The 27,709-nt window shown below is 52.3% G+C and overlaps 1 protein-coding gene across 1 annotated transcript; it reads right to left on the bottom strand.

Moving 5' to 3' along the window:
• Positions 1 to 371: 371 nt before the first annotated feature.
• On the bottom strand, positions 372 to 26,356 carry OLFML2A (olfactomedin like 2A). Its single transcript, XM_025912680.2, has 8 exons — positions 26,132 to 26,356; positions 18,023 to 18,286; positions 11,593 to 11,700; positions 9,926 to 10,135; positions 7,053 to 7,302; positions 4,622 to 4,852; positions 3,395 to 3,580; positions 372 to 1,999 (listed from the first exon to the last, which is right to left on the bottom strand). The coding sequence occupies exons 1-8, from the start codon at positions 26,249 to 26,251 to the stop codon at positions 1,395 to 1,397; spliced, it is 1,974 nt and encodes a 657-aa protein (XP_025768465.2). The 5' UTR covers positions 26,252 to 26,356; the 3' UTR covers positions 372 to 1,394.
• Positions 26,357 to 27,709: the final 1,353 nt, after the last annotated feature.

The following is a 27,709-nucleotide window of genomic DNA, read 5'->3' as shown; positions in this document are numbered from 1 at the left end:
AGTTGGACTGGTGAACTTCTTCCTAGCTCATGGCAGATGAGGGGCAGGCTTGAAGGTCTTGTCCTGTGGGCTGTCTGGGTCTGAGGCTCAGGGAAGCCACCAGCAGCTCCAGGAGAGATGGCCCACCTGTGCACCAATAATTCTGAAGCCAGGAAAAGCCTGGTCCACAGACCCCCTTCTCCTTCCCTCCCAGCTTTTACCCTCTAGCACTTGCCTGCAACCATAAGGTCCGGTGCCTCCCCTGGACCCAACTGCTCCGATCTCAGCCTCCCCCCGGTGTCCCACCCCCCACCCCCGCTGCTGGGCCATTCCGCTAAATGAGCAGGTCAGGAGTGACAAGGTATCCCTGAGTCAGTATGACTCAGTGTATCCCTGAGTGCATACAGGTTGTGGGTTCAAAGGTCCAGAGAGAAACGACAACATGGACCGCAGGCCCAAAGGCTCTGGGAAGGGCTGAGGAGAGGTCCCATGGCCTGTGGTATGTGGCCAAAGCCAGCCGTTCTGGGTGGAGAGGGAGCCTCAGGGCCTGGCCCAGCTGCCCACCCTGGTAGAGTCGGGGCTGGCAGACAGCTGCCTGCAGCCTTCTCAGCTGCTGCTGCGGAAACAGATGACGGCACTGAGGCGGAATAAGAGAAAATAAAAATGAGTACAGAGGGAGGGGGAGCTTGGAACAGGGGCTGGTATTTTTCCTCGGGGTGTGGTTTCTGCTCAGTGGCTGGGTGACCATGGAGGTTTGGAATGTGGTTGGACAGAACGGTGAGGAGGGGTGGCAGGGGCGGGGGGGGGGGCGGCTAGAAGCAAGGAGCAGGAACATTAGCCAAGGGGCCTGAAGCCCAGGGCCACCAACAGTTCGGCCAGAACGGGCGCCTGGGGTGGTACACGGAGCAGAGCCTCCAACCAACACTAGTGCATGGGTCCCAGAGGCCTCTGGTTTAGAGCGGCCCCAGGAAGGGAGACAGAGTTGAGAGAGCAAGAGAAACTATAGGAGTAGGAAGAGGCCTGGAGGTGTAGGGGAGTGTGGTCAGGTCTCCTCATCTGTAAAGCATGGCCTGCCTGATCCAAAGTGAGGCTATTTAGGCAAGGGAACGGTCTCTCTGAGCCTCAGTGTCCTCATCTGTTAAATGGGCTGAATCATCTCTACCTCCAAGGGTGCCAGTGGGAGGACTGAGTGGGAATGAGTGCACACGAAGCTCTTGGCAGGGTGCTCTGTGAGTGGAAGGGATTACTAACCCACTGGGGCCAAGGGAGCTTTGACCTGGCTGTGCCACATGCCCAGCACCTGCCCCGGGACCTGGCCCCCCCCAAAATATTTGCTGATGGAGCCCCTTGCAGGAGTTGCTGTGGGGAGCCCCCATGCCCACTGCCCCTCCTCTCCTGTGAGCACAGGTCCATGCTCAGACCACGAAGTGGAGGGTGTAGGTGAGCTGGTGGCCATTGTCCCAGGCATACAGCACCCGCTCCTTGGGGTTATAGTCGATCTGGGTGGTGTAGGCGTGCTTGTTGAGGAAGGGCAGCTGCGGGCGCGCGTCGGTGCCCGTGTGCGTGTCGAAGGCGTAGGCCACCTGGCCCTCCTGCTGGTCGTACGTGTCCACAGCGTACAGGATGCCGCACACCAGGAAGCAGTTCCCGTAGGAGTTCCGCCGCAGCCGCGTCTTCCACGTGGTCTCGCGGTGCATGGAGAGGTCGCCGGGGTCCAGGCGGCTCAGCACGATCACCTCGGGCTGGGCCTCGTCGCGGTCATCCGCCGCGGGGTAGATGACCCACAGGCCGCTCTCGTCCACGGCGAAGTCGATGTCCGAGTGGCCGCGCCACTTCCAGGGCGTGGTGTCCTCGTACACCACGTCTGGCAGCAGTGCCCAGGAGGCCACGAAGCGCTGCTTCAGGTCGTACTTGATGATGTTCTTGGTGAAGGCGCGGTTGTAGTAGAAGGCGCCCTGGTACACCACGTGGCCCGTGCCGATCCAGTTGTAGGGCAGCTTGTACATGTTACTCCAGCGGCCTGCGTGTGGAGGGCTGAGGGTCACACCTGAGCCTCCCAGACAGCCTCCCCGCTCACCCCGGGACTGGCGAGGCCACCCAGGGCTCTTGAGTGGCCCTGCAAGCAAGGGACACTGAGTGTGCTATGGGCTTGGAGCTGGGCCAACCATCCTACCCCACCGCGCCCACCGAGGAGGTACTGTTATCATCCCCGTTTGCCAAGGAGGAAACAGGGGCAGAGGGTTCAAGGTCGCACAGTTATGGAATGGGGCAGCCAGAATTTAGACAGCCTCTATGCTTTGTCTCAGCGTCTTTGCCCATGCTGTTCTTTTCGTCTGGACTTCCATTCCCCATCCTGTCTGCCTGAGGAAGGTCTCCTCCTTATCTTTCAGAGCCCTTAGCCAACGTTACCTCCTCCAGGAAGCCTCCCACGACGACCCCGGGATTGAGTGAGGGCCTCTCCTCTGACCTACCATAATCCTTGCCTTGACACTTTTCATTGGCTTCCTCCACACCAGCCTGTGAGCTACCTGAGGCAGGGATCAGGCCAATTTTGACCTGGCAGAGGAAGGACTTTGGCTGTTCCAGGCCATACTCTGTGACTCCACAGCTATCAGGATAAACCCAAACTTTGATGTGGCTCACGAGGGCCGCCTCAGCCTACTCTCTCATTCTGCTTCCCCCACCTCTCCTCTATGCCACCCTGCCTCTCATCGCCAGGCCTTGGCCCGCACAGGGCCTTTGCTGCGTGGAATACCTGTCCCTTTCGCTTTTACATGGCTATCCCTGCTCTTCCTCCAGGGCTCAGCTCAGCATCGCCTCCTCCTCTGGGAAGTCTGATTTCCACTGTCCCTTGAGCTCTCCCACAAACACTACACTGAAATTATTTCTTTTAAGTGTTTGCCTCTCACATCAGACCGTGCATTTCTGGAGGGTGGGTCCTGTCTAAGTGTCTCCTCCCCCATCACGCACCAGATCTGATAACCAAAATTCTGCCTTTCCCTGCCCAGACTTGCAACTCTTCTAAGCTCGGCTCACCTGCAAAACAGAGTGACAACCCCCACCTCATAGAATTTTGAAGATACCATGAGCTGACGCACACAGGATGATTAGCACATAATAAGTGCTCAAGAAGAGGAAACTCTAAGTATTGTTCCTCTTGACAGTAAGGTACACTTAGGAGGGCAGGACCACATCCCTCTTGTTTGTTGCTGTGTTCCAGCTCCTGGCTCGGTGCCAGCGCATAGGGGGTGCCCTCAGATGCCCCTCCTTGGGGTGGCCGACCATTTGGAGCTGGGCCAGGCTGGGGAAGTCTGGACCACAGGAAACCACAGGCAAAAGAGGGCTCAGTCTCCATAGGAGGCCCTCCCCAGGCCGCCCACACCCTGCCCCCCTTCCCATCTCCGGGCTCCCCAACCTTGCTTGAAGTTTTCCAGGTTGCGGAACTCTGCCAGGCTGTTCCCGTAGTAGTAGTTGGTGACATAGATCCTGTCATCTTTCGCGGCGGGGTCCTTCATCCAGGCTCCCTCATGGCGCCCGTAGCTGTGGTGCCTCACGGGGGGGTCCACAGCCCGGAGGGTGCCCTCACAGCTTATCTCTCTGCCTATGGGGAGTGAGGGGTACAGCGTCTGATACTCAGACCCACAGGCCCCGAGCCGAGCTGGAGCAGCAGCCCAGGTAGCGTTATCTGGGACATATTTAAATCCCTCCTGATCTTTTTGTTCGCAGCCCTTTTCCCCCTTTCCTCCTGATCAAAGCAATGTCTGATCAACAGAGAAAACACAGAACATTCAGTAAAGGAGAATGAGGAAAATAAAAATGATTCAAAATGTCATTATCCAAAGAAAATTTTAAACATGTTGTATTTCCTTCTGTTTCTTTTTTAACTTTGCATGTCCAGTCATGCAGACATACGGTAAAAAACTGTGGTTCTTCTGAAGATTCAGTTTTATGTATCCTGTTTTTTTCCCTCCACTGGGCGATTTCTCACATCATTAAATGGCTTTTTAATGATGTGATTTCAAGGTTCTACCAGGCCACCAGACAGCTGTGCCCCAGTCCCCTTGGTGTGAGACCTTCAGATTATTTCCAGTTTTCTGATGTTGGAAATAGGCTGGGAGGGAACCAGTTAAGCTGCAGCTGTTGTCCACATTGCCGATGGACCCTTCAGGAAAGATTCCTGGAAGTGGAATGCACTCAGGCCAAAGTAGGCAATGGGTTTAACAATACCTTGTTATCACAGGTAGCCAAGAGGCCCTCCAGAAAGATGGGCTCGATGATTTAATAGGAAACACTTCTACCGAAAGACACAAGCCAAAGCTACAAAAAAGCTACATAAAAAAAAAATTAAGATATGAAAATCATTGCCGGATTTGTTGATGGGATCCTAGGTGATATGTTAAGAAGGATTTGTTGAAAATACCACCTGTTTCACTGTAAATGTCCATCAAACTTTCTATAAAGGATCAGATAGGTAACATTTTAGGCTTTCCAGACCACATACTTCTGTATTCTTTTTTTTTTTTTTTGCAACCCTTTAAAAATGTAAAAAACCATTCTTAGCTGGAGGGCCATACAAAAACAGGCTGCAGGCTGGATTTGGCCCATGGGCTTTACCCTGCTGACCCCTGCGAGGCTTACTCACCTGGGTTGGGGACGTCTGGGCGTGAAGGTGGCTCGGTGGGCAGGGGACGGGTGGTGGGAGTCGGGTTGGAGGTGACGGAGGGGTCCGAGCCGGGGGTGCCGGAGGCCAAGTCCACTCCCTCTGAGGCCCTGGGCCCAGCCTCGTCTTGTTCTGCTGAGTTGGGCTCTGGTGATCTGCCCTCGGCCCTGGGTGGCTGCTGTTCCAGCCAGGAAGTGCCCTTGAGGGCGTTGTCTGCGGGGAGAAGACCCTGTGCTCTATCCTGAGCTGCTGCCCAGTGTCTTCCCCAGGCCCACCTGGCTCCCAGCTCTGGGGCCATGGCGGAGAGAAGCGGGGAGGCCCTGAGGAGTAAAAGGCCTCAAAAAGGGGGAGCTGGGGAGGCTTTGCGGTCAGCAGACCAGCTCCGAGCACCCCAGCTGAGTGAGCTCAGCCAAGTCGCCTGCCTTGGTGGACCTCAGCTTCCCCTTCTATGAAACGAGAATCACAAGGCTCACCACGTGCGGCTGCTGTGTTGATCAGAGGAAAACGTATACAAATCATTTGCACAGGGCCTGGCAAGTACGAGGTGCCAAATATGAGACCCCTTCCCTCCTAAGTGTCAAACGCTTTGTACCAATTCTTTCATGTCCTCGATTCAACTCCAGGAGGCAGAAACCCTTGCTCCCAAATTGCAGACTTTTTCCTTATCCTTTCCCCTGGAACCCAGCCTGTTCCTCTCACCCAGTATTTGCCACTTCAAGCAGGGAGGGGCAGGTGCAGCCAGCCTCCCATCACCTCTGGACTCCGGGTCTCTGTCTCTGTCTCTGTCCCCCCACTCATCTCCTATCTCTCATTTTGTGGCTTTCTCGGAAACCACCCTCCCTTTTTCCCACCCCTGCTGGTAAGGCATTTGCTGACAGGATGACTTTTTCTGCTCCCGTGGGACCTGTGTGGGGCCATGTCTGGGTCATCCCTGACCCACACACTTCTCTGGGCTGGGATGGATGGGGCCTGCAGAGGGAAAGCAGGAAGATTCAGTGCCACATAGCAGAGGACAGAGCTGTGAAGGGGTCTAAGGCAGGCTTTGCAGCCCGCTGACCTGGGTTCCAGTCCCACCATTCACTGTGAAACCTGGAGCCAGTCTCTTCACCTCTCTGAACTTGTTTCCTCACCTGGATCAAGTGCAACAGCATGTGTGAAAGTACACAGAAAACCAAGAAGCCAGGGACAGAGGAAAAGTGATGGTGTGGCCCCCAGGGGACGAGGCCCCTTGACTCCAGGACAATTACCCAACTTCTTCCTTTTCTCTCCCTGCCAGGCTTGCTCTTTGCATAGGGTTTAGCCAGGCCCCATTGTGGGGCAGCCCCTGGAGTCTCTCGGGAATGGGGCACACCCTCTTTCAGGGGAATCTGGCCTTGGCAGCCTGCCACGGCAAGAGGCTTGTTCCCACGGGCCTCGCTGGCAGAGCCAGATGCTTGCAGCTGTTCTTGGGCAGTGCCCAGCCAGGGGTCAGAGGCTCTGTACTGTGGCCAGGCTGAGCTGGCAGGACTCAGAGCCAGTCAGCAGCTAGCACCAGGGGCTTGGGGAAGAGGCCCCTGAGCCTTGAGAGACCACAAATTTAGGGGGCTCTTGAAGGAGACTGGTCCCTCACATTTCTACCTTCCGGTCCCTTGGACGTGTGGGCAGAGGTCCTCACAGAAGGAGGTGGTCAACAGGACCCGGGAAGGGGGAGCAGGCTTGGGATGCCCCTCAGGCATTTGGGGAGGGTTTCAGAGGAAGAATCAGGAGCCACATCAGTGAGAAAGGCCCAGAAATTTGGGTACTCTTGGAACTTTGGTCTCTTGTGTTTTTGGTTAATTACTTGGTTGCCCTTCACTGTGATCCCCCGTGGATTGAAGGAAAAATATAGGAGTCTGTGGGCTCTTCTTTGGGGAAATAAGAAGTGGGGGGTGCTGGAGAGGCCATCCATTCCAAAGTCACTTGGGAAACAAGAGGTGCCCAGAAGGCTCCATGTCATTTCCCAGAATGCTGGCCTGGCTAGAGGTCTGGGGACTCCTACCCCACCTCTGGCTGTTGCCTGGCCACGGGTATGTTTTTTCCCACTGGACTGTGAAGTCCACGTTAGGCAGAATCTCTGGGAGATACAGCAAGTACATGGTGGACCTTCAGCAACTTTTTGAATGAAGAAGGAAAAGTCCAGTGAGAGCGGAAACAGCTGAAGATACTGGAAAGGAACTGAGTGGCCCTTTGTATTGTTTATATCATTTCATCCCCAACAACGCCATGAGGGGTATCATCTCATTGTGTGGATGAACAAAGGGCACCACCAGGTAACCAGTGGAGGTGACATCTGGGCAGTTTGTAGAGAAGACACTGGATCCGTATAGGTGTTCTTTGGGGTGCCATCTATCAGCAAGCCCCCAGTCCCCAAGGGTCCAACCCTCCTCCAACTCACCAGCCACAGCTTCGGCCACCTCCTTCCTGCCCGCCTTGTAGTAGGTGATGCCTCGGATCACAGCCTGCTGCTGGGCCAGGGTCCGGGGCTTGGCTGTGGGCTGGGGGAATCTGCCCTTGCCGCCCTCCTTCCTCAGCTTCTCCACCTTCAGCAGCTTCTCCTTAGGAGGTTTTGGGAGGCCCCTGTCTACAAAGCTCTTCTGCATGTTGCTGTATTTGTTGTTGTCTTTGCCTTTCCCTCCAGCTGTGTCCTGAGGGAGAAGTGAAATCTCAGACTTAGAGGAGGTAGAAGAGGTGTTGTGGGAGGTCACGGAGGCTCAGCTTACGGGTACTGGAAGCGGTCATGCCACTCCAGGACCTACACCTCAGGTGCTCGTGAAGTCACAGCTTTCCCCCAGAATGGCGAAGTCCATGACTGGGGTGTGCCTTGGTTTCCCCACTCAGCAATAGCTCCCAAGCCCAGCCTCACAGGTTAGATTCCTGTCTCATTTCCAACCACCTGCAATCTACCCCCAGGGGGTAGATTATAATGATCAACTCCCTAGGGAGGTAACTGGTCACCAGGTCAGCTTCCTATCCCTGTCTCTCTCTCACTCATGGGTCTTTGTTAGTGGGCAGGGGAGAGGTTCTCAGGCTCCGAGGCAAGATGACCAATGTCATCTCAGTGTGCCGGCAACTGTCCCAGTTTTAGCACTGTAAGTCCTGCATCCTGGGAAACCCTTCAGTCTCAGGCAAACTTGGATGGGTTGGTCATCAAGGGCATTGCCCTTTGTGCATGCAGTTTCCAACGTTTTGTAAATTTTATTTTCACTTCCCTTTAAATGCCTCTGATGCTGGCTTGGCACAAGATCACAGGCCCTGTGACATCACCTATTGTTAGGCAGAATCTCCAGGAGATACAGCAAGTACAGTATGTAGACCTTCCGTGTCGTGGCCAAAACAGCACTCATTCGCGCCTGTGGACTTGACACGGGAATGAGCAGGAAGCCTGCCCTGGGCTAAGGCACCAGGCTTCCTCCACGTTTTATCAGCAACTAGGCGGTCCCGGCTGCAGACACAGATGGCCCCATCATCACAATGTCAGCACAGGAGGCCAAGAGGCGGAGAGGAAGAGCATGGGCTCGCCAGTCACACAGATGCGCGTTCAAGTCCTGGCGCAGCCGCCCTCTCTCCATGTGACCTCGCTCTGCGTTTCCTCATTTGCCAAATGGTCAATGATGCTCCCTCCTCATGGGTGGTTATGAGAATAACTGAGATCCTGTCTGTGAGGAAGTCAGGTTTAGACTTTAGAAGTCAGGTTTAGAGGATGTCAGGATTCCACAACGTCGGCTCCTTTCTTCCCTACTCCAAAACACAAGGCCGCTGTGCAGAATGGAGCGGTTGTGCCCTACACATGGGTGACAGGCCAAAGGGGCATGAGGGCACTGAAATTGAGCCGGTGCTCCCATTTGCCAAGCCACACACCCTAGTGTATATCTATCATAGGAGGGAGCCTCTGTACAATTTGCCCACCCACAAGGGGCTCCTTTTTATTTGCCCAGAAGGAGAGCCTTTTTGGCAATTTGTCTGCTTAGAGGAGGGCCTTTTCTTTTCTTTCTTTTCTTTCTTTCTTTCTTTCTTTCTTTCTTTCTTTCTTTCTTTCCCTTCCTTTTCTTTCTTTCTTTCTTTCTTTCTTTCTTTCTTTCTTTCTTTCTTTCTTTCTCTTCCTTCCTTTTCTTTCTTTCTTTCCTTCTTTCTTTTTCTTTCTTTCTTTCTTTCTTTCTTTCTTTCTTTCTTTCTCTTCCTTCCTTTTCTTTCTTTCTTTCCTTCTTTCTTTCTCTTCCTTTTCTTTCTTTCTTTCTTTCTTTCTTTCTTTCTTTCTCTTCCTTCCTTTTCTTTCTTTCTTTCCTTCTTTCTTTCTTTCTCTTCCTTTTTCTTTCTTTCTTTCTTTCTTTCTTTCTCTTCCTTTTCTTTCTTTCTTTCTTTCTTTCTCTTCCTTCCTTTTCTTTCTTTCTTTCCTTCTTTCTTTCTCTTCCTTTTCTTTCTTTCTTTCTTTCTTTCTTTCTTTCTTTCTTTCTTTCTTTCATTTTATTTTTAAATTTATTTATTTTGAGAAAGAGAGAGAGGGTGCAGGAGGAGCAGAGAGACCACAAGAGAGAAAGAGAATCCCAAGCAGGCTCTGCACTGTCAGTACAAAGCCCGATGTGGGGCTTAAACCCATGAACTGTGAGATCATGACCTGAGCTGAAACCAAGAGTCGGACGCTCAACCAACTGAGCCACCCAGACGCCCCAAGAAGGGCCTTTTTCAAATGCACGTAAAGGTGTGTTATAAGTCTTGGATGGCTCTGTCTGTTGTCTCTGCTCACTTTCTGCTGAGCTTCAGTATGTAACGCTTGGGTACTTGCTGTAGGAATTCTCCACTCCAGACTGGGTTGATGAAGTGGTGTTAGTCTGCAGGGTTCCCCGAGGCATTGCCCATCTACCCCCGAGCAGGCCTGACCCAGCCAGGGGTCCAGCCACAGCAAGGGAGGCTAAAAGTGGTTTTGCTGCAGCCCATCCCCAGGACCAGGCAGGGAGGGTCCTCTCTACAGCCTTGTCCCCACTAGTTTGGAAACGGAAATGCCTTGGATGCCGCCAAACACCTGTCTCAGCAAACACACCCCTCGGCTGGATCCCCACATCTGCTCCCAGCTTACCTCTGTCAACCGTGCTCGCTGTATGCCAGCAACCCCTGCCCCCAACCCTGCTGTGGACTCTCTAGCTGTGCTAACCCTCAGCCCTCTCCTATGATCTCAAACCCCCATCCAGCTGGTTCCTGGGACTGAGGTCCTTGGCACACTGTGTTCCCAAGTCCACCCACCTTCTGGCCCCATCACCAGAGCCATGGCCTCACCTGAGCCTTGCTAGCAGGGCCGGGGGCTGGGGCAGCATCTGGGACCGTGGCGGCGTCCTTCTGCAGCAGCTGGAGGCCCAGGCTGGAGAGCTCCTTCTTGATGCCCATCATGATGGCCGAGTGATTCTCATAGCGCTTCAGCTGCTCACTGAGATGGCGCATGCCCTCCTTCACCACCTCGTTCTCCCGGCTCAGGTTCACCTTGACGCTCTGTGGGGCAGGACCTTAATCAAGGTCTTTCTAGCCTCCTCTGAGAGCCACTCCCCACCCCCCCGCCTCCCTGGAGGGGACACCCCAGCTTCACTGCCCGTCTCCTGAGCAGGGCCCAAGGGTACAGACAGTGGCACCAGCAGGCCTGGGTGGATAAAGCATGCTGCCCAGAGGCCATGTGATCATTCATGTCTTATTTAAAAAGTGAATGAGTGGTGTTTTTCCCTTGGGCAGAGGGAGCCAGTTCCTCCCAAGTGAGGCTGTTTTCTCCACTTCCACTCAGAGTTAGCAATAAGGGGGTTTTTTTGTTTGCTTTTTTTTTTTTTTTAGTTATCGCCCAGTGAACAGAAGCAAAGCGCAGATAATGCAAAACAGAAGACAATTAAAAAATCATTTCTTTGTGGCTACGGAAACCATTTCTGATTTGTTCCAGCCACAGCAAATACACTCTCCAGATCGCCTGGCTCCTAGTTCCACGAAGCGAGTTAACATTTCCTAAGATTACGGGAGGAAAGGCCAAAGAAGGATAACCATGGAGCTGGCATCAGGAGAGCCTGGCATGTACGAGGGGCACAGAAAACACCGGCGCACGGTAGCAGTCCAACAACCATTACCTGACTCCCATGCCGGCAAGGGCCTGGCACACGGTAGATACACACCAAACACTTTTTGGATAATTGAAGCCACTGTGACCCCAGCTTTGGGGAGACCAAGGGGTTAATCTCTCACCCGGGGGCACAGGATGCCCAGGTGCCCCCTCCCTCTGGAAAGGAAGCTGGGAAAGGAAGCCCCCACACCCGCTCCTGGCAGCTGCATGGCCCCAGGCTCCCGGCAGCCCAGCAGGGGCCGGATGCAGGAAACAGGCGGAGGCCGGGCTGTGCCAGCAGAGATGTGTGCCAGTAAACCTTGAACCTGCAGCGTGGACGCCCCAGGATTGTCCAGCTCTGTCGCTGTCCTCAGGGGGCAGTCCTGGCCACCTGCCTAGCCCTCCAGCACATTTGCACTTGACCAGAAGATGCGTCTGCTGCAAGTGGGTACTGGGACCGCCATGCTGTCCTAATAAGCCCTACCCTGGTGGGCTTGGCCAGTCCTGTACTTTTATGTGGCATTTTATGCGACAGGTAGCCCTGGACTTGTGTAATGTATGAGTCTTGGTCTTGGTGAACTGAGGGCAACTGCAAGTTCCAACCAGCCCTACTCCACATCCCTTTCATGTAGTCAGCCAGTGCCTCAGTTTCTCCAGCCAGCCTCCCAGCGTCCTGTAGGCCCATGAGCCCAGTCAGACCACTTTTCCGAAGTCTGGACCCAGAGGCCTACAGCTCCCTCCCAGCTGCCTGCTGGAGTCCAGTTTTCAACAGCCACCAGGGTCAAGGCAGAATTGCCCAGGCCCCTTCAGACACTACCCCTGGCGTCCAGTGTTGACCCAGCCTGGCTCCTGGGTAGAGCTCTGCCCTTACCTCTTCCAGCGTGTTCATCTGGGAGGCCACCTTGTGGACATAGGCGTGCACTTTCATCAGGTCCATGCTGTACAAGGTGCCCTCCAGGAGATCCACCATGGACTGTAGCTGCCCAGGAAAGGGTGAGAGGGTTAGGGTAAGGGCAGAACACAGGATCAGGCACATATGGTGCAAAAGGAGCTCTACCACTTGGAATGGCCTCATGGGGCCTCAGCACCCATTGGACCCAGCTTGCTAATAATAATGAGAAAAGCAGTGGATTCCATTCTTGAACTCTTATCACAAGGCAGGTATGGTGTTAGGGGCTTTAACGAGCTGTTTCACTTAGTCCTCAGGACAACCCCACGGGGTGTGTGGACACTGGAGATCAATGTACATGCCCTGGGATCCCTCTTACCTATTTCTTCTGCCCATACCTGGCTTCCGCGTGCCTCCTTTTTAACAGCCTGCATCTGTGACCCTCTTCAAAGAGCTTCTGTGTCCCCAAAGTGCCTGGGAGCGTATGTCCTCCCGGGGCAGTCCTTAGGCAATGCCTGGCAGGCATGAGCATTGAAAAGCCCAGCTCCCTAGCCCCAGTGGGGGACAACTGGGCTGTCATTCACACTCCAGCATCCCCTGGGGCTGAAGCTGATGCTTGGCCAGAGACCACACCCTACTGGGCTTCCTTTTCTTCCCACCTCCACCTCTACCACTTTGGTACCAGCTTCTCCTGGGCTTTTCAGAATAAATCACCAGCACACGAATCACTTGCCTCAGAGTCTGCACCTTGGGACCCAAAGACAAGGTCTGGACAACTTTTCCTTCCTTCCTTCCTTCCTTCCTTCCTTCCTTCCTTCCTTCCTTCCTTCCTTTTCTTAATCTCTGTGCCCAACATGGGGCTCAAACTCATGACCTGAGGTCAAGAGTCCCATGCCCTACGGACCGAACCAGTTGGGCACTCCGACAAAGTCTGGAAAACTTTTATTTTCATCTTACAGAGTAGGACATTGAAGCTTAGGTGAAGTGACTTGTCCAAAGCCACCCAGTTGTTAAATGGTGGGGCCGGCAGCAGATCCCAGATTGATATACACCAAAACCTCTCTCCTATCATGCTTTACCATTCCTTCTTGTGTTCAGATGGGGAAACGGAGGCCAAGAGAAGGGAGGAGCTTGCACAACAAACAGGCCAGTGGCAGATTCTGTGTCACCTGTGTCCAGCGCAGGGCTCCTCCCTGCAGATGTCCCTCCCCTTCCTATCTCCATCACACGTCATCAGGATATGACCTTTCCAGATGGCCAAGATGCCAGTGAGTGTCAGGGAAACCAGGGCACAAGGGGCTGGCTGGAAATCAGCTTCCCCTGGCTTCTTGAGGAGGGCTGTTTCTTCAGCCCACCCTCTCACATGGCCCTACGCTGAGTCCTGCAGCATTTCTCAGGGTCTGAGCAAGCCAGCGCTCCTGTCTGACCCTGGCCAGCTGTTTCCAAAACAGTTTTACTCCCACTCTCCCAGGGGTGTTCAAGTTGTTTTAAGCCAGAGATCTTTTCTTTGAGTAGGCATTGATCTCTAAAATGGAAAAAGGGAGTGGAGAAGTCTTACGGAAGCAAGGGTTGGGCCTTGAGTCTTGTCTGCTCCCCTGTAACCTAGCTCAGACCCTGAAGAGTTGCTCGGTACCCCTTGGGCTCAGGGGAGCACAGTCTGAGAACCATGCACATAGACTTGTGTGTGCTTTGGCGTCCTTCTCTGTGAAATGAGGCAATAGGGCTGTGGTCAGGAGCAGTAGTGTCTGGACAGGGCTCTGCAGAGTGGGCATGCTGCTTAGGGCTTCATGAATACCAGCAATAGTGATACTGTTCCAGGATACTAAAGGGGATCCTCCCAGCTTCAGTCTACTGCCTTCATGGTGACCCAAACTAGCTTTCCAAAACACAGCTTTGACCTTGGGTCTCTCTGCTGCTAGATAGCTTGTCATGGCTCCCCAGTGCTCATGTATGACTTTTTACTTCTTAAGCCTGGCATTCGAGCCCTCTATGCTCTGCCCATGTAACCTCAATGGCCTCAGCAAATGTTTCCTGTGGGCCAGGAACTAAGAACAGTGACGAGTAAGATAGACACAAGCCTTCATGGTCCTTCACAGGCTGTCAAAGAACAGAGCGTAACAGAGAGGTGCCCAGATCATTAATGTGAGGACGCTGACCTTGTCTAGGAGCAGATGTGGATTAGTAAAGTATGCCGGGAGGGAGTTTTGTTTGAGCTGAGCTCCGCAGGAGGAGCCCAAATTAGGCAAAGAAGGCAGGAGAAGGGCAATCCAGGCCAAGGGAACAGTTTGTATAAAGAGCGGGAGGGAGGGGCGCCTGGGTGGCGCAGTCGGTTAAGCGTCCGACTTCAGCCAGGTCACGATCTCGCGGTCCGTGAGTTCGAGCCCCGCATCGGGCTCTGGGCTGATGGCTCAGGGCCTGGAGCCTGTTTCCGATTCTGTGTCTCCCTCTCTCGCTGCCCCTCCCCCGTTCATGCTCTGTCTCTCTCTGTCCAAAAAAAAAAACAAACAAACAAACAAACAAAAAACGTTGAAAAAAAAAGAGCGGGAGGGAAGAAGAAACACGGTGTGTTTGGGCCATGCTACCGAAGTGTGGTCTGCAGACCAGCACTGGCCCAAGCTATTTGTCGCTCATCTATGACAAGGTAATGACAAAAAAGTGGGAGTAGACTTTTACAAACTTTCAGATCCCTTTGACAAAGAAATTTTTTTTTTTTAATTTTTTTTTTCAACGTTTTTATTTATTTTTGGGACAGAGAGAGACAGAGCATGAACGGGGGAGGGGCAGAGAGAGAGGGAGACACAGAATCGGAAGCAGGCTCCAGGCTCCGAGCCATCAGCCCAGAGCCCGACGCGGGGCTCGAACTCACGGACCACGAGATCGTGACCTGAGCTGAAGTCGGACGCTTAACCGACTGCGCCACCCAGGCGCCCCTGACAAAGAAATTTTTAATCTGTTGACTCTACTAGTAAAACACTGGATTTGTATTTTGCATGTCTGTTTTCTGTTTCATTTTTCGAATAATTCATTTTTATGGCATTTTCCAAAAGTATTGGTTCTTGTTTTTATTTTTTTATTTAAAAAAATTTTTAAAGGCTGCCTTTTTTGAAAAAAAAAAACAAAACACTTAAGTTTATTTATTTATTTTGAGAGACTCAGAAAGCATGAGTGGGGAGGGGCAAAGAGAGAGAGAGAATCCCAAGGAGGCTCTGCACTGATGCGGGGCTCAAACTCATGAACCCTGAGATCATGACCTGAGCCAAAATCAAGAGTCGGACGCTTAACTGACTGAGCCACCCAGGCACCCTGGTTCTTATTTTTTAAAAATTTGTCTTGGGGCACCTGGGTGGCTCAGTCGGTCAAGCATCCGACTTCAGCTCAGGTCATGATCTCACAGTCCGTGAGTTCAAGCCCCATGTCAGGTTCTGTGCTGACAGCTCAGAGCCTGGAGCCTGCTTTGGATTCTGTGTGTCTCTCTCTCTCTGCCCCTCCCCTGCTCATGATCTGTCTCTCTCTGTCTCAAAAATAAATAAAAACATTAAAAAAATTAAAAAAGAAAAGAAAACTGGTAATAAATAACAAGAGCCATAAATCTGTTCATGCTTTCGGCACAGTAATGCATCTTCTGGGTATATAACTTTAAAAAAAAAATTTGTCTTTCACCACAGATAGTTTGAGAAACCCTATGCTAGAGGAATTGACAGGTGGCTAGTGGGGCTGGAGCAGAGACAGTGCAGAGAGCCATCCTGGGCCACATCCACTCCACCTGCTCTCACCCATAATACCCTCATTTCTTCTCTGCCTGAGGGACTCCTACCAAGCCCTCAAAGCCCAGCTCTAATGTTACCTCCTCTTCTGGGTTCCCACAGTCCTGGGACATCCGGTGGCCCAGCACCAATGACACTGACATTGTTGGAGTCAGGAGCTGTGTCCCCATAGGACTGGGAATTCCTCAAGGGTGGGCCCATGTCTAGTTCATGTCCAGAAGGAAAGGGAGTGAAGAGGTAAAAGGTATGCACCTGTCACTAACCTCCCCAAGAAAGGGAATCTAAAAATCCTCTCCCTCCTACTCAGAGTCATGCAACAAAGACCAAATCACAGCCGAAGTTCTTAGCTTGAAAGGGCTGGGGTAGAGACAGGGGATGATATAACATGGGTGTGCCCTGCTTCCCCTCCTCCATGGGCTTCCCTTAACCTCCTCTCCTGGGGGGCTTCCCATAGACAGGCTTCTGCTGAAGGACAAGTTGCCGAGCCTAATGGGAGAGGCCTCAGCCCTGTCTCATACTGCCTCTGCACCTCTCTCTTGGGGTTTTCTGGGTACCTCTCAGGTACCTGCCCCTGCACCTACAGTGTGAATGAGACACAGTATTTTCTCCTCCTCTCCTCCTCCTCCAATACCACCTACTGGGTCGATCTCACCGCTACCCTACTCTGGTCCTACAAGACTGAATGAAAACCATCATGGCTGCTGTGTACTGAAAAGACCTAAGGGACAATGGGCTCCTGGCTGAGAGCAAGTCACAATCCCTCTCTGGGCCTCAGATTCCTCCACAAGTAAAGCTAGGACCATAAGTTTGCTCTCCAAAGGGCTGTGGCAAGGATTAAATTGGCAAGAATGTATGAAAAGGTTTTGTGTATCCTCATGTAAGGTATGCTTACAATTTAATGAGAAGTGGGCTTGAACAGAAGTTGGGGTTTGTCCCTATGGCCTCAGTGCCTCAAGCCTGCAGAACCCTAGTGAAGCCTCAGGGAGACAGTGCATTCCGGGGACTGACAAGTTGTTAAGAGGTAACTTGTCCTCAAATTCAATCCTATCCCAGCTTTGAGAGTTTTGGTATCCATTTAGTTGTTACAAAAATAAAACTAAAGTTAAATTTAAAGAAAATATTTTTAGCCAAATGTGGGAGACCATTTTTCACGGGTCTCTTGCTTTTTTCTGCATGTCTTGCATGCAGAGGTGCTGCCTGTCTTTGTTCCAGGACATCTTATTGTCTGGTGAGCAATCTTGGAACATAGAGAGAGTGTTTCCCTCCAGAGTCGGGAAGGTGTGCTCAGTGCCCATTATAAAAGTTTTGGATTTTTTAAGCTTGGGGCTCCACTCTTGAGAAATACCCCACTGTGTGTGCAGGTGTTATCTGGTCTTCACTGTATCACCCCATGGGAACTGGAGCTGGAAGAATCAGTTCAAGAAAATGTAGATACTCTGGCTGCTGTGAGTAATAAAGTCCTTAGTCTCTGACCCAGGAGGCTTGTGTCTTCTGCCAGCATCCATGAAATGGGCAGGCTGACTTGTTATCTTAGAAGTATGGTAACATCTCAGTCAATTTCACAGTTCTTGATACCAAAAAAAGGCAACATAGATACTCATATGTTTGGAAGAAATTGTAAAAGAAAAAGATACTCTCAAAAGACAGCAAGTTTATCTGGTCCATTACAGAAAGGAAAACAGGAGAGTAACGTTGTTTAGAACACATGCTTTGGATACAGCAGGAAGTCGTTCAAATCCCAGCCCCACCAAGCACAGAGCTGGGTGTGTTATGAATGCCACAAAGGTGCCTGGCTGGCTGTGGGGACTGTGATCTAGCCTGCACATGCCTATTCAAGCCATGTGTCCTGGTGGTAGGCCCTGGCATGGGGCGGTGTCCCTGGAGGTGGGGCTTCTTTCTGATCTGCCTATGGAGGTGGCTGGAGGGAGGTAAGCATAAAATTTATATAAAAGTATGGTTTAGACCCCGAAGCTACCTGCCATTATGTGAGAGCTTGGGCCACACATAACTTGTGTCACCTAACTTCCCAAACCTCAGTATAAAACGAGGACAGTGATTCCATATTTCCCAGAATGGTTCAAGAATTCAGAGGAAAAAAAAATGTGAAAAATGAGCTTAGCACAACATCTGGTATGCAGGTGGTGCTTGAATATGGGAAGTGGTATCATTACATTAAAAACAATAAAATGCCACAAAACTTAAAATTTAAAATACTATATTCTAAGGTGCTGACAGATGAACTGGTTTGGGTAAAATATAGGACACTGAACTAGGTGATAGAGTATATATCTGTTTGCTTATTTTCTGTCTCCCTTACTCAAGGCACGATGAGTTCCCCCCTTTATCCCCAGAACAGTGCCGCCTGGCCGGTGGTAGGTGCTCTGTAAATATCTGTTGCATAAAGAAGCCTGCATTGTGCACGCCTGCTAGAACACAGGGTAAACTGTGTAAACGCCGCCTCCATCACTTACTGGAAAATAGTATTGGGCAAGAAGTGGCTTTCCCTTCAGGGAACCTCGGTTTCCTCCCCTGTGAAATGGGGTAACAACAGCAGCCACCCAGAGTGTGTGGACTTTTCACTGAAAGGACAGCCCACGCTAGATACTCATCCAGGAGGCGTTCCCTGCCCCCCGCCCCAGAAAGTCTACCTTGAGGAGCTCCGGTGCCTGCTTCTTGAGCTTCTCCATCTTCCACTCATTCTCGCAGGGGTTGAGTGAGGAGGGTGGCGCCGTGCAAGAGCAGCGGCAGTCGGTCCCTGAGCTCACGGTCTCCACAGTGTAGAAGTCCTCCACCCGTGCCCGCCCGCTGCGCACCCGGCTGCATGCGTCCTTGCTCAGCGGCCGCATGATGCACTTGCAGCGGCAGTCAGAGCCCTCTGAGGTCATTCGCACCTGGTCCATGTCACCAAACACCTGCAAGAGGGGCTCCGGTGAGCCGAAGGCCAGTGCTGGGGGGGAGAAGGAGGAGGGAGGAGGAGCCAGGAGGAGGCACCTGGGACAGGTAGCGCAATCCAGTGCCCTTGGCCTTTGGGGTACCTGGCTGGCTCACGCAGTTGAGCCCGTGATTCTTGATCTCAGGGTTGTGAGTTCGAGCCCCACACTGGTTGTAGAGATTACTCTAAAAAAATTTTTTTTAACTCTTAAAAAAAACAAAACAAAACATGGAATTACCACAGGACCCAATAATTCACCTTCTAGATAGAATTATTATCTAAAGATGACTTCCCCAAAGAACAGAAGACAGGTATTCAAACAAAGACTTGTGCATGAATGTTCACAGCTGCAGGATTCACAATACTTACGAGGTGGAACGAATCCAAATGTCCATCCGCTGATGGGTAAACAAAAGTGGTGCGTCTATACAGTGGAATATTACTGAGTCAAAAAACGAATGAAGTATGGATGCATGCTACAACTTGGATGAACCTTGCCAACATGCTGCTAAGTGATAGAAGCCAGACGCAAGAGGCCACATATTGTATGACTCCGTTTATTAATATCCAGGCTAGGCAATCCACAGACACAAAGCAGATTAGTGGTTGCCAGGACTTGGGAGAGGGGAAATGGGGAAAGACTGCTTAATGGGCACGGGGTTTCCTTTTGGAGTAATTGAAAATGTTCTGGAACTAAGTAGTGGTGATGGTTGCACAACATTGTGAATGTACTAAATGCCACTGAATCGTACACTTTAAAATGGTAAATATCATGTGTATTTTATCACAACAGTAAAAGATATGAAGAACTTTTATCGGGCACTTACTACACCCCAGTTTTCATGTGCATCACATCCTTTAATAATATTTGTGTATGGGGGGGCTAGTTACCTCCAAAGTCCTTACCATGGTCTTCAAGGCCTACTTGAACTGACAGCCTCTTCTCAACCCTTCCTCTTGTCACCCTTTCCTTCCTTTGGGTTACTCCATTCCAGCCTTTGCAGATGTGATACCCTCATCCTGAAACCCTTATTCCCCTGATACTCCCTTGGCTTATTCCCTCATGTTACTTACACATCACCTCCTCGGAGAAGCCTTCCAGACTAACCCACCTCCCCTTACTCTGTCCCCTTATCTAGTGGCTTTGTTTTTCTTTATTATACCTATTACCATCTGAAGTATTATATTTGTGTTTGCCTGTTTTTTTCTTACTCTACTGAAGGAACCATTAGAGAAAGGGACTTTGTTCAGTTCTCTCCTATACCACAGAATAGTGCCTGCATGGCCTATAGTAGATGCTCTGTAAATATCTGTTGGATAAATAAGCCTGCATTTTGCAGAAATGCTAGAGCACAGGGCTAAGACCATGGTGTCTGCAACCTGGGTTAGTAGCTGTGAGATGGTGAGCAGCTCAGCCTTTCTGGCCACTCCCTATTTGGCTCAGCCAGCCTACTCTGGGCTCTAGGCTCTTGGAACACAGCTCCCCAAGGCTCAACCAACGAACACCCCAGGCCTCGTGGCTACTGAGCTCTCACTGAAGTAACCAGGACTCAGTTTATGGCTCCCTTGGGCTTCCTGCCAACCCCAGTGCCCTTGAATGTCGCAGGGCCCTTGGAGGAAGGGCCAAAGGCACCCCATATCTGTTCTGAGCTGTCAGGCACCTGTTTGGGCCTCTGGCCTCTGTTGGACCCTGGGTGACAGCTGGAGGTGCAGAAGAAATAGGTTGAGATACATTCTTGAGCTTTCCTGCTATATGAGAAGCTGGCAGAGTAGGCTCTGAGAACACAGAGGAAGACACCCATGAAGACTGCTCAGAGGAGGGCACCCTTGGGGGGCATCTTTAAGGAGGAGAAGGGCATTCGAGGGACAGCAAATCAGATATGTAAAGATGAGAAATGGCCTGGCACTTGGGGATCTGAGGGAGAATCATTTTGGCTGGTACTTGCAGGAACCCGGGGATGGCAGAGACCAGCTTGTGGAGGGCCCTGAAAGCTGGTTGGGGATCTTGGTTTCTTCCTGAAAACACTGGGGAGTCACGGAAAGATTTTAAGCAGGGGAGAGCCAGGTTCAGATCTGCATTATGAGAAGTTGTATTATTATTATTATTATTATTATTATTATATTATTGGGCTGCCTTGTGGAGAGATGGTGGATGGACCATCCTGGGTCACAGACCTCGGAGGTGACATTTACTAAGAACTCACTAAGTGCTGGGGAAGCGTGGGGGCAGTGGTTAGGCAACAACCATGGGCCACCTACAGCTGTGTGTTCTTGGGTAGATTACTTAATCTCTCTGTGCCTCAGTTTCCTCATCTGTAAAATGAGGGTACTACTAGTGTCTGCCCAACAAAGGACTGAGAGATGGAATGCCAGGATTATGCTCAGTCCAGTGCCAGGAGCCCACAGTACAGTCTGTTTACTGTAGCTGTTGTTATTACTACCAATAATCCTGAAAGGGGGTCATTTTCCTGCTTGTTTCTCTATGTATATGCAGTGGTAGATATTCTTAGAGGGTCTTACAGATGCCCTGGAGCCATCAAATGACTTGTTCAAGGGGATTAGAGCCCAGTGTGGGTAGACTTCCAGTCCCCTGGGGGACAAGGAGGGTGGGGAAGGAGGAAGCTACCAGTAGCTTTGTCCTGGGCCCTCTGTGGGCAGAGTGTACCCTGGGCACTTTGGGGCAATTCTCCCCTGCCTGTGAACGCTGACAGCCAGGCTAGGGGTCCTGCACATTCCTTAAATCTCGGCCAGTGCCTTAAGCCTGCCTTCCGTTCGAGACTCCTGGGCCCCCTTCCCAGATCTGCCGGGACCTCCAGCCACCCCCAGCCACTCCCCAGTGGGTGGATATGGATGTGCTCTGTGTGGCCAGGCCAGAGAGGCTTCCTCCTGGGGACCCACTCATAATCCCAACGTCCACCCCCACCAGCCTCCACATCAGATTGCAATATTCCTTGTCTCCTCAGATGAGGTGCTACATCCTGAGGGGGGCGGCCAAAGCCCTGATACCGGCCAGGAGTCGGAAGAGGGCCTCTGCTCCCAGCCCCAGCTGCCAGGAACCTAGGCAAGGCCCTCCCTTCGGTGATTACTGGGGCCAGTGGTGCTTGATTGGAGGCAGCAAGGCACCATGGTGAGGAGCCAAGCCCAGACTCAAATCCCAGCTCCTCCATTTCCCTGCATGGCCTTGACCCCTCTGAGTCTCTGCGTCCTCCTCCATAAAACAGGGAGGATAATAATCTCTGCCTCGTAAGCTTGACCTGAGGCTGAAATGAGTCAAAATGCATGCAAAGCGCCTGGCACCAAGCCTGGCACAGAGTAACTGCTCTTTAAGGGGTACGTGCTATTCAAGTAGCCACCAACAACCCTCCCTCATGTTTGCACGTCATTTTCTACCTCTCTTTGCTCTCATCACAGCCCCCTCTTACAGAGGAGAAATCTGAGCATCAGAGAAGGCTAGAGGCTTGTCCAGGGTCACTAAGAACAGCCTGACTCTAAAACTTTGGTTTACTTGCTGTTCCTCCCATGACCACCCATAGTCAACAGGCAAGGGCTTGTCCAACAACAATTGAGCTGGGACAGAAAAGGGGGCCCTGGGTTGGGTCACAGGGGATGGTATAGGACCTGGCCCACCCTGCCCTTGGCACGAGGGCTGGAGCTGTTGTGAAGCAGCAAAGTCCCTGCATCACATCGCATCTCTTTCTACAGCCTCACTCAGCACATACCTGCTGCCAGAGACCCCAGAAGTGTGTGGGTGGCTCAGGCTGAAAAACATCCCTAGGTATTTGGGGGTGCCTGGGTGTCTCAGTCGGTTAAGCGTTCAACTCTTGATTTCAGCTCAGGTTGTGATCTCACAGTTCATGGGATCAAGCCCTGCATTGGGCCCTGCACGGACAGTGCAGAGCCTGCTTGGGATTCTCTCTCTCCTTCTCTTTTTGCCCTTCTCTCACTCTCCTTCTCTGTCTCACTCTCAATCCCTGCCCCTCCCTTTTCCTTTCTCTCAAAATAAAACAAACAAACCAAAAAACATCCCTAGGTATTTGTAAGGAAATCCTCCAATGAGATGGTGAGAAGGCGTACTTGAGATTTTTCTGAAGAAAGATGGATAAATCTGGCCACAGTGGGAAGAGGAGGGTTTACACTTCTAGAACGTTATAGAAATGAACAGATTCACATTGTGTTACCTTGAGGTGGAGTCTTCCTTCTTTTCACATGACCACCCCAGACTTACTGGGAGCCAGTCTCCATGTCCCCTTCAAAGCCCTCCCCTAGGGCCCAGTGCCAGCTGGACACTCCCTAGATGGCATAGGACCCCCAAACTTAAGCCATCCAAAACTGAACCCAGCATCTTTTCTCAACTGATGTCCAACTACCCTCCCACCCACCCCAGATATCTGAGCCTCCGTTTTACACTGGACAAGCCATCAGTCATGTTCTTCCAATTCTTTATCCTAATTATCTCCCATCTCTATCCGTGGTTCTCCATTCCATGATGATAGCCCAAGTTCAGACCACATTAACTGCTACCTAGGAACACAGCAGCCTCCTCTCTGCCAGCATAATCTTCCAGAAGCTTCCCTTTGATGATCTTTACTCTCTTGCTCCACAAACCTTCATGGCTCCCTATATCTCCATGAGTTTTCAACTGGAAGGATGTGCCTTGGAATGACCTGGAGTACACTTGGAAAATGCAGGTGCCCTGGCCTGAGTCCACACTTCTTAACTCAGACTCCGAGGCTCCCCAGGCCATCTGGATGCCCACTGAAGGCTGAGAATCCTGTAACCCCAGGATTCTCCAAACTCCTCAACCTGACTCTTTTGACCCTCAGTGTTCCAACCTGTCAAATAGAGATTGGCAGCAGGGTTGTGTAAGATTCTGAATTGAAGTGCTGGGCGTGGGGCTTGGCACACAGGATGTTTCTCAGTACTTTCTTCTGGGTGCCCCAGCCAACAGGAATGTTGGGGCAAGAATTTCCCTGTGGAGAGACCCTGTGGGGCCTGACCTGGCCCCACACTCTTTGTGTACAGGAGGAGGACTTCATCATTTGTATCCCTTGTCTGCCCTGAGCCTGTTTTCAATTACACCCACAGGCAGAAACTCCCCGAGCAGAGGCGCAACAGCACGGAAGCCCCCGGAGACCAGCCTGGCCTAGAACATCTGATTCAGCCTGCGCCACCACAGCCTGCCTGTGCCAGCCCCTCCTGCTCTCCTGGCCCAGTCCCTACAAGCCTTGGCCTACCCTCCGTCCTTGGGCCCCTGATCAGCAGCAGGGATGACCAAAGACCTCCATCCCCTTGTCACCGCCTGGATGCATGGCAGTGAGGCACGCCTCACAAATGGGGCAACTGAAGTAGCAAAGGGGAATCCTCAGCCACATTGCAAGGGCATACAGCAGAACCAAGTGCCATGCCTGGCTTTCATGTGGTTACCTGTCTGTCCCTCCAAGCTGGGCAGCCCCTCAGAAATGCCAGGGAATCTGTGAAGCCCTTCTCCCACTCCCGTGCTGGACAAAGCACCTCCTTAGATGAAAATTCCAAGTCCTGTTTAGGAGAGACCTTGCTATAAACACTTGCTATAAATTAAAACACCCTGAGTAAGGAGCTCCCTGAGACCACAGAGTTCTGTAGTGAGTACTGGGGTTGAGCTGCCCCTGCACCCCTGAGAGTGGGACGCAGGAGTGGGGGGGCTGGACTCCCCCAGGAGCAGGAAGCCTAAGGTGGGGGGCAATTTAACCCTTTAGGGCCCTAGATAGGCTTCAAGTCCCAGGCTGGCCCTCGAAGGGCTCCCCCCTCTCCAAAATAGGACAGGCTTGGAGAGGAAGGATGGTTATGGGGGAGGGAAAGGGTGATAATGAAAACAGCTCTCTCTGTAGGGCCAGCAGGAGACCGGCTGTGCTGAGGAATGCAGAGTAAATTCACCCATCACTTGATTTTTATTTTTCCCAGCTGGCTGAAGTGGTGTGGGGTGGGAGGTGTCTGAGGAGGGCTGTGCTGCATCCTGCAGGCTCTAGGGTGCACCTCCCTACCCACCAGCCTCAGCTTGCCCTGGAACAGCTACACACACACACACACACACACACACACACACACACACACACACCCAACCTAGCAAGTGTTTGGCTGACTCACTACATAAACAACATGTTGGGTTTTCTTTGTCTTTGCTTTGTTTTGAATGTTAGCCCTCCCCCACAAGCTCTACAGTCCTCTGCATGGCTCAGAGGATGCCCAGGACCAAATATTCCTCCCAGCCAGAGATGGGAGGGGCAAAGCATTGATCAGGTTGTGTGGAGTTTTTTTTTTTTTTGCTTACTGTTCCCCTACCTGAGCCAGGTCAGGGAATGCTAGAGATCCTACATAGAAAGGAAGTTGGACAGAGATTGTTTGTCAGATGGGGAAACTGAAGCCCAGAGTCAGGCAGTGACTTGCCCAAGGTCACACGATCAAAGAACAACAAAGGGCCAGAACCTAGGTCTTTGGGTTCACAAGCTCGCCACTTCTCTATACACCCGAGTTTCCCATCTGTAAAATAGGAATGATATGCATTCCCTTCTTATCTTTGGAGTGCATGGTCAGGACTGCAGCTCACTTGTTTTCGTACCCTGAGCTGAACCTTCAGTGTGAGGGTCTGCTAGTGCCCAGTGCTCATAAACTTAACCTGTGGCTAGTGGCTTTTGCCTTTTACCTTGCTTGTGGGCAGTGCAGCCTCATCTTCTACCCAGGAAAGAGGCTGGAGAGACACCAAAAAAGTCACTCCTTTGCTCTCCTGCTGTATGAGTAAGGGCCCTACTTTCTTCCCACCCCTCATTCATTCCCAGTCCCCTTCTCCTTCCTGGGTCATTTCCAGAACACCCTCAAGGGGTCCCTGCTCTCACTGATTCTGAGTGCTTGCTCTCTCAACATTCTGGATCTCACCTCCTTTTGGGTTCCCCTGATAAGATTTCTTAATCACAGTATAATTTATTGGGCACCTACTAGGTACCAGGTGTGGTGCTAAACATTTTACAGGCATGACCTCACTAAAGAACACCAACTGCCAGAAGTGGGGACTATTATTATTTCCATATTTACAAGCGAGGAAACGGAGGCTCAGAGAGGTAAAGGCCCAATGTCACCCAGATGAGAGATGGAGTGGGATTTGAACTCAGGTCTGCTTGACACCAGGGCAGATCCTTTCAGCCACAACAGAGAACAAAAGCTCAGGTCCCTTAGGGAAACACGGTGTCCTCCAGAAGGCGCATTAGATCCCTAGCAGGACTACCAGAGGCCAGGCAAGTGGCCAGCCCACTAGGTTTATTGGGTAGGGACTCTGGATGCCCAGCATGGCCTGAAAGCCTTGACTCCGGCTCTGTTGCAAATCCTGGAGTCCCTGGGTAGTTAGTAGTTACCCAGGGGTCTACCCTACCTGATTAGCCTGCCGCGGAAACTTTCAGCCAGATTTCCAGACTGCCCCTGCCCAGCGCTCCTAGGAATCCCCTTCCTGGGCTGGGGACTGTATCTCTTGCCTGAGCCCCCTCTAAACTCCCAGGGTCCCCTCTCCCTGGCCCTGGGTTTCAGTGCTGACCTTCTCCCCGCATTGGACTGGGTCCTGGAGACCCTTCCTCAGGCCCCAGGTCCCAAGTACTCCTACCATCTTCAGCGCTTCTTCCCCCACGCGCTCCTCTCCCTGGGTCCTGGCCCCAGAGGCTTCCTTGCTGAGCCGGCCGGGTCTCCCACTCCTGGTCCTCCGCTCCTGGCCCGGACACCCTCCTCGGTCAGCACCCTAGCCACAGCGCCCCCTCGCGCCCGGCTCCCCGCGGAGCTGAGCCCCGATCAGAGGGCCGCGCCGTACCTTACTGTCAGCGCGCACCCGGCCGGCGCGCAGCAGCAGCAGCAGCAACAGCAGCAGCAGCGGCGGCAGCAGGAGCAGGGGCAGTGGCCGGGACCGGGTTAGGAGGGCGGCCGCGGCCATGGCGGGATGGGCACGGTGGGCACGGACGGCCGAGTGCGGACGCTGGGAAGCGCGGGCCGCACTGTGAGCTCTGTGCAGCCGCCAGCGAAGCCCGCGCGGCGCGCCCCCCGCCCCACGCCCCCTCCCGCGCTGCCGGGGGCGGAGCTAGGGTGGAGGGGGCACCCCGCCCTGCCCGGCCTTCTCTCTGCGGGGCCTCTTCGCCATTGGGCGGCTCTCCAAAGGGCATCCCTGCCAGGACACAAAAAAGGGTCTTGTTCGGAGTCCCCAGGAGCCTCGGGGCCAAAACGCGGAGCGCGGGGTCGACACACGGAGGAAGGTCCTGTTCTGTGAGATGTGGGACCGTGGGCGTGTCCCTTCACCTCTTTGAGCCTCAGTTTCCTAATCTGTAAAATGGAGAAAATAGTGCTTTCCTTTTGGAGTGGTTGTGAAGTTCAGATGAGTGATGTTTCCAGAGCAGGTGAGCTTTTCAGCTCTCCAAATACCCAGACCCCGCCACCTCTACCCATCTCACGACTCCGACCTCTCTCTCCCGTTGTTTCTTTTCCTTTTCCCTCCGTGATCCCTCCCGTAGATCCCTAATTAAACTCCAGTAGCTCCTGCCTTTTAAACGGCCTTCCTCTTCCCCATCCTCAAGAGGGAGTGCTCATTTCTCTGATTCCTAGGCAGCAAAACTCCCAAGGAGCCGCCTCTGGTCGCCCCGCCTCAGGTTCCCTGCCCTCCTCTCGCTCCAGCGCTTGTCGGTCTGGCTCGGAGATGGCTAGTTGAGGTCCTCGGGACCTCCTGTCACCGCACCTAAGGCGGCACCTCTAACCTCCCAGGATCGATGGCTCTTGATCATGCCTCCTTCCCAAACTCTCTTCTCTCTCGGTTTCTTTCGGATTCCCCGTATAACCTCGCACGGGGCTCTTTCTCAGGCACTTTTGCTTGTCCTTGCACCTCTGCGCACTCCGGGATACCAGACACCTCTTTCCTCTCCACGCTGCCTCCGTAGGTGACCCTCCCCTGATCCAAGACAGTTCCACTTGTGTGTCTATTTATCTGCCCTTGTAAAACTTTAACTGCTCAAAAAGGAACCCTTATATGCACCCCAAATGCTACTCTCAAGCACTTCTCCCTGATGCATAACCCTTCCCCCTCTTCATTTTCTTCATAGAATTTATCCCACATGAAACGTTCTAGTTGATGTGTCTGTTTCCTTGTGTCCTTTATGCCTTCCCTTGTGGGAGAGAAGTCAACTGTGCACATACCTTGTGCATGAGTAGCTAGTTGAGTGGTCTCAAAGTGTGGTTCCAGGACTAGCAGCCTCAACATCACCTGGGAACTTAGAAATGCAAATTCTCAGGCCCTACCCCGGATCTAAGGAAGCAGAAACTCTAGGGATTTGTGCAATCTGTGTTTTAACAAGCCCTCTAAGGGACTTATAGTTTGAAGAACAACTGACCTAGCACAAGGTCTGGT

This window comes from Puma concolor, chromosome D4 (assembly GCF_028749965.1).
Source record: "Puma concolor isolate L17-30 chromosome D4, mPumCon1.1.hap2, whole genome shotgun sequence".
NCBI lineage: Eukaryota > Metazoa > Chordata > Mammalia > Carnivora > Felidae > Puma > Puma concolor.
Note: the sequence above shows the minus strand (reverse complement) of the source record. Positions and strands in the feature narration are given on the sequence as shown.

Bases quoted from the DNA above. Each gene is read 5' to 3' on its own strand.
- OLFML2A (XM_025912680.2), bottom strand. From the start codon at position 26,251: ATGGCCGCGGCCGCCCTCCTAACCCGGTCCCGGCCACTGCCCCTGCTC. The intron at 4,853-7,052 runs GTGAGTTGGAGG...TTCTCCCCGCAG, and splicing joins GGTGGCCGAAGCTGTGGCTG to ACAACGCCCTCAAGGGCACT. The intron at 2,000-3,394 runs GTTGGGGAGCCC...CTCCACACGCAG, and splicing joins CCTGGAAAACTTCAAGCAAG to GCCGCTGGAGTAACATGTAC.